General features: G+C 49.4%; 1 protein-coding gene across 2 annotated transcripts in view; it reads right to left on the bottom strand.

Moving 5' to 3' along the window:
• Positions 1-4,477: 4,477 nt before the first annotated feature.
• Positions 4,478-6,627, bottom strand: part of Misp (mitotic spindle positioning) — an 8,164-nt gene continuing 6,014 nt past the window's right edge. For both annotated transcript variants that reach the window (XM_031349515.1, XM_031349516.1), the window contains 2 exons: positions 5,590-5,628; positions 4,478-4,959 (listed from right to left, as the gene is read on the bottom strand). In XM_031349515.1, the coding sequence (XP_031205375.1) occupies positions 4,870-4,959; positions 5,590-5,628 (129 nt within the window). In that variant the 3' untranslated portion in view covers positions 4,478-4,869. The remainder of the gene's footprint in view (positions 4,960-5,589; positions 5,629-6,627) is intronic.

Below are 6,627 nucleotides of genomic sequence, written 5' to 3' on the forward strand. Positions count from 1 at the left end.
CTCAGAAATCCGCCTGCCTCTGCCTCCCAAGTGCTGGGATTAAAGGCGTGCGACACCACCGCCCGGCTGCAATATGTTCTCTTAACATTTGAGCCACTATGGGGAGGACTTAACTTTTGACATTCATAAGATGGAGCCAAGAGGATGAGACAGGAGGGACTGTCACACGTTGCTGTTGCTGTAGGGGTGTCCTTTCTGTTGCTTGGAACATATAGGTAGAAACCTGAGCAGATCTGGGGACCACGAGAGAAGAGAGATAGGAGGTTAGTGGGAAAGATGGTGGAAGATAGTGGGGAATGGTGGAAGGTGGTGGGGGATGGTGGGGGGAGATGGGGGATGGTGGGGGGAGATGGGGGATGGTGGAGGATTACTTAATGTCCCTCCTCCAGCCCCTCATTTTTTTGATGTTGGTAAAGTTGTCACTTTGGGTACCTCTGTCACAAGAAACCCATGCAGGTAAATCATTGGAGTGAGAATGTAATTAGTTGTCTTGGGAATATTTGTTTAGAAACTTTAGAACTAGCCTGGCAGTGGTGGTGTACGTCTTTAATCCCAGCACTTGGGAGGCAGAGGCAGGCAGATTTCTGAGTTCCGAGGCCAGCCTGGTCTGCAGAGTGAGTTCCAGGACAGCCAGGGCTACACAAAGAAACCCTGCCTTGAAAAACCAAAAAAAAAAAAAGAAAAGAAAAGAAACGTTAGAACTTATTTTTTTTTTAAGATTTATTTATTTATTTATTTAATGTATATGAGTACACTGTAGCTATACAGATGGTTGTGAGCCATCTTGTTGTGATTGCTGGGAATTGAACTCAGAACCTCTGCTTGCTCCAGCCCAAAGATTCATTCACTATTATATGTAAGTACACTGTAGCTGTCTTTAGACACTCCAGAAGAGGGTGTCAGATCTCATTACAGATAATTGTGAGCTACCATGTGATTGTTGGGATTTGAACTCAGGACCCCCGGGAGAGCAGTCAAGGCTAACTGCTGAGCCATCTAACCAACCCCAAAACTTATTCTATTTCATTCTAGATTTGAGTCTCATGCTACCCAGGCCAGCCTCAAATTCCCTGTTTACCTGTGAATGACTTTGAATTCCTTATCCTCCTGCCTCCTATACCTCCCATGTCTGAGTGCATGGCCCACGGGGAGTGGCACTATCAAGGGTTATGGCCTTGTTAGAATAGGTGTGTCACTATGGGGGTGTTCAATCCCTGCCTAGTGCACAAGAGACCCTCCTCCTGGCCGCCCTTGGATTAAGATATAGAGCTCTCAGCTCCTGTGTGACTAGCTGACATAGCTTATGGAGCTGGGTGTGGAATCTAGGGCCTCCTCCACTCTAGAAGAGAGCTCCACTCACTGAGCTACAACCCTTTTTGTGTGTAGTCTCTCTCTGTCTGTATGTATACATTGAGACAAGGTCTCCCTGTGCACCTGAGGCTGGCCATGAGTTCACTTCAGTCTTCCAGCCTCTTGAGATTTGGCTTTAGAGATGTATGTCATTGTGTCTGGGTGGTGGTTGCCCATGGCTTTGATGCCAGCACTTGGGAGGCAGAGGCAGGTGGATCTCTGGGTTCCAGAGCCGTATGGTCTACAGAGCGAGTTCCAGGACAGCGAGGGCTACACAGAGAAACCCTGTCTTGATCTCCACTCCAAATAAAACAAAAGTAGAAAATGGGTTCTATTCCCATTCCCAACATGAGAAAAAGAAAAGAAGTCCAGACCGGCAAAATCCAGGCTGGCAAGCTAGATAAGCAAGCTGGACCTGAGTCCTACCCTTAGAAGCTATCAGGTATACGGTGGTGGCACATGCCTTTAGTCCCAGCACTTGGGAGGCTGAGGCAGGAGGATCCCTAAGTTCGAGGCCAGCCTGGTCTATAGAGTGAGTTTCAAGACAGCCAGGGCTACACAGAGAAATCCTTTCTCTAAAACAAAAACAAGAACCTGTGTCAAGGTGGAAGCAGAGAGCTGAGTCCACATCGGTATCCTTTGACCTCCACATTGGTCTGTGGCTCACAAAAGTAAATAAAATTTAATAGATCCAAACACATCTACCCTGCATGCATCCCCTCCTGTGTCAGAACATTAAACTCTGTGTGGGAGACGTCACTGAAATTCACACCAGCTTTGTTCTTCCTGGCCGGCCTTCCTGGTGTCCCCCGGCACCTGCCACAACTGTTCCTCATCCTTGGGGTTTTGGAGGGAAAACGTTTTAGCAGCTACAGTGGGAGCCCTACTCCCATCCCCACCCTAACGGGCAACTCCTTCCCTGCCCAGCGGGCATCATCTGCTGCTGGTGTTTTGGCTCCCTCTGGTGGCTGAGTTTAAATGCTGGTTTTTTTTTTTTTTTTTTTTTTTTTTTTTTTTTTGCCTCCAAAGTGCTGGGATTAAAGGCGTGAGCCACCACTGCCCGGTTCAAATGCTGTTTTGAATTGGGAGGTTTTGACTTAATCCTGCTCCAGAGACCTGCCATTAATTCTGCGCTGTGTCCCCTGTGCAGGGTAGCTGCGGCGACACATGCTGGAGTGGGAAGAGTGCCTCAGTCATAAGTGTAGACAGCGTGGGGGCTGCGGGTCAGACACCTGCTATGCTGATGGAGACCTCTAGTTTCTTTGGAAAGTCAGTTGTGTCAAATGATGGTTTGCTGGGTCACACAGGTGAAAGTCTGCTAAAGCAGACACATGAAAGAATGTTTTCCCGAAGCAGACACAGGTGAAAGGATTCTTGATGGAGGAGTATAAATATGACCCCACAGACCCTGGGAGACAAGCACTGAGCCTTGGTTTGGCTTGCTCCATCTCCATATTCTTCGCTAAAGACATGTGTGTATTGGTTCGCCTTACATAGTGGGTTGTTTTTTTTGTTTTTGTTTTTGTTTGTTTTGGACTCTGCTTGTGGTAATGCTGCCACTGAGAGAAATTCGTCCCAGAACTTCTCCTGAGGTTCCTGCGACCTCTTGTCCCTTCAGTGGTCTCAGGCTGGTTGGTGAACCTTGAGGTTTCTTCATGGTTGAACTATAGCTATTGTTTCACATGTGGTATCTGCTTGCCAGGAGTACTCGTCTGCAGTTGCTGACTTGTATTTTGTGGTTGCTATGGCACTGAACTGCTGGCAAAGAATATTGAGCTCACCCCAAAGAATTACTGCTAAACAGGTCCAATTCCCCAATATCCTAATAACTTTTCTCTTCCACTACCCATGCTAGGTGGTAGGCTAGAGGAGAGGTTAAATGTTTATTAAAATAGGCTGCAAAAAATGTATGTCTACAGATGTTGATCCTGGCCCAATGGCCCTGGACCACCCTAGGTGGAGACAGCTTCAGGCCTGAGCCACAGTCACAGGAGAAGGGAGGTCATGTCCCAGGAACAGGGTGGACATTGAGGTAGAGACATAGTAAGCTAGTAGGAGACAGAGACAGAAGTGAGAGACGAGGGGCAGAGAGACAGGATGTGGACTGGGGGCACAGTGTCCTCCTGGGCTGCATCATGGCAGGTAGCCAGCTCTAGTCTCTGAGGGGGACAAAGCTGTAGCCTGAACCAGGCTTGGGACTCCTCCAGACAGAAAGTGGCACTGGGGTGGAGAAAATGGAAAAGGTTGTTTGTTTGTTTGGTTTGGTTTTGTGAGTCAGGGTTTCTCTTTAGCCCTGGAAGTAGCTGTAGACCAGGCTGGCCTTGAACTCATAGAGATCTATTTGTCTTTGTTTCCTGAGTACCTGTGCCAGCACTGCCTGGCAAGTACAATGTTTTTTGTTTGTTTGTTTTGTTTTTTGGTTTCTTGAGACAGGGTCTCTCTGTGTAGCCCTAGCTGTCCTGGAACTCACTCTGTAGACCAGGCTGGCCTCGAACTCAGAAATCCACCTGCCTCTGCCTCCCAAATGCTGGCATTAAAGGCGTGTGCCACCACTGCCCGGCTATATTTATTTTTAATTTTGGTTTTTGAGACAAGGTTTTTCGGTGTTACCCTGGCTGTCCTTTATCCACTGAGACCATCTCAGGCAGTCTCAGGCAGTGGGTAAAGTGCTGTCCTGTCTGTAGACCAGGCTAGCTTCAAACAAACTCACAGAGATCCACCTGCCTCTGCCTCCTGAGTGCAGGGATTAAAGGTGTTCATGTGGGAACCTTAAAGATCTCCAGATATCTGCCATGGACAGCTACCTGCAGGAAGGTTCAGTGACCTGGAGGGACTGACAGAGTTTAACTGTCTCCAGCTGCTCCCAGCAGGCCTTGGGGAACCCACCCTCATTGTTCACCCATTGCCCACTGCAGAGGGGACTTGGCCAAGGCTCAGTGCCTTTAGCAGCTGTTGGCGTCCACCCCATCATCTGCCCAAGCCCCCTCCCTCTTCTCTGTCCAACAACACAGCCCTGCCGCCTGCAGGACAGTAGCCTTCCATCCCATGTGCCTAGCTCTCCACATACAAGCTCCCAGGACCCCCGGGAAACGGGGCCAATGTCACCAAGATGAACAGGCCAGACAGAGGGCGGAGCTGCCTGTGATGCATTCTCCATTCCAGGCAGGCAGCTCAGGACAGGTTTATTTCACAGCAATGGGCACACGCTTGGGGTTGGCAAGACTGGAATGGCGGGTCCCCAAACAGAGCCTTCTTTCTGCACAGTGACAGATCCAAGCTCTGCACCTTGCTGAGGAGCTGAGGGATGTGAGGGGAGTGGTGGATTATCATTTCAGCCTCAGTTGAGAACCACCCCAAGCAGGAAACACTCACCTACCCTGGGAAAACCAAACCAACTGCAGGCCACAAACAACTGCCTGGGCTGTGTGTGTTTAAATAGGGATGGCAGAGACTGGGGACAGGTCTGGCAGCTTCCACGGGACTGTGGTGGGACGGGGGAATGAGTGCCTGTTTTCAGTCTCAGTTTTCATCCTCACTGGCATAGATGTGTGCTTCCCAGCGTTCTGCCAAGAGATTCTTGTGTCGCTTTACCCTTGTGGCTCCCAGGACCTGCATACAAGAAGGCATGGGGTTCCTATGAAGAGATGGACCACCCCGATGGCTCTGCATCACCAATGTGCAGGAGTATCAGTGCAGAGCCGAGGTGGGAACCTCCTCTCTCCTCCTAACAGTATTACCTAGGAACCTGCTAACTTCTGCTGAGTTCCACAGCAAGGAAATTGGACTCAGCTTCAGCCCGGAAAGGGTTACAGCTCTAATCTCAGCACTTAGAAGGCTGAGGCAGGAAGACTGAGTTGGAGGGCAGCTTAGTTTACACAGCAAGTTCCATGTGGCCAAGCCAGGAATAATAATAATAATAATAATAATAATAATAATAATGATAATGATAATGATAATAATGATAATGATAATAATAATGCTCTTATTGTGGCTCAATCTGTTGAAATCTTTGTCTTCCAGTAAAAAAAAGCCTCACACAGACCTTTTTGCCATAATCTGTGCCCATGGCAGGCATCATAAATAGATGACAGCACAATCTACCCCAGGATGACTCTACTAACAAAGTAGATAGCTAGTACAGTCCTACATCCCAGTGAAAGGCCTTCAGTGACAAGTGCTATAGTCGGGGTATGGCCAAGAAGGGACAGATTCAAGTCCTTTCCCTCTGAGATCACTTACCTCTGAGTTGACACCATCTGAGGGGTTAATACCTGCATACTGGGTGAAAAGAACAAATGAATCAGTGCTCATCCTTCCTGCCCAGCCCCAGCACCCACCTGAAAGTTCTCACACAGCTGAATTACCCTTTAGTGACAGCTGGGATGAGACCCCCCCAGCTGGTGGCACCTTCCCAGAGTCTCGTGGTCACTGAACTCAAGGCTATCAGCCACACTGAACTGGCACTCCACTCATTGGAGCCTCTGGCTGACAGTGCCCATAGTCTGTCTCAGTGTACAGCAGTGAGGACTGCAGGTGTGTACCAAGCTCCTCCTGTGGCTGGCACTGGCCGTAGCACACAGATGAGTCCATCCACAAAACACTCATGGTTCTCAGAGGAGGAGACAAAGGTGTATGGAGCTGCTGCTTGCCTGCACTTGAATCTGGGTCATTCAGAGTCATCCTGGCATTAGGCTGTGATGGGAGGGGAGGCTAGGATGTGTGTCATTCTCTGAGGTGTCTGTGGATTCTCCCAGCATGGTCCGGGGAGCTACACTTGAAATCAGGCTGCTTTGTGAGCTCAGGGACCCTGGGTACGTGTGATCCCCAAAATGCTGAAGCTGTGACTTCTCTACAGCCCAGTGCTGGGGTGTAGTATGTCCCAGGCTTGTGGGGCCCAGGGAGATGCTTGCCTTGCAAGTGTGGGGACCTGAGTCCAGACCCTCGGAATCTGTGTGAAAAGGAAAGCGACAGAATTTGTCTGCGTCTGTGAGTCTGTTCTGTGGGGGTGGGAGACTGAGACAAGAGAGTGCCCACAAGTGGTGGACCAAGGAGCCTGCTGCAGACAATGGCGAACAAAGAGACTCTGTCTCAAAGAAGGAAGCTGAGAACCAAGGCCCAAGGTACAAGGTGGTCATGTGATCTTCATACATGCACATTCTCTCTCTCTCTCTCTGACACACACACACACACACACTTAAAAAAGTATGGTGAGCCGGGCGGTGGTGGTGCACGCCTTTAATCCCAGCACTTGGGAGGCAGAGGCAGGTGGATTTCTCA

Source organism: Mastomys coucha, unplaced genomic scaffold, assembly GCF_008632895.1.
Source record: "Mastomys coucha isolate ucsf_1 unplaced genomic scaffold, UCSF_Mcou_1 pScaffold4, whole genome shotgun sequence".
In the NCBI taxonomy this organism is placed as follows: Eukaryota; Metazoa; Chordata; class Mammalia; order Rodentia; family Muridae; genus Mastomys; species Mastomys coucha.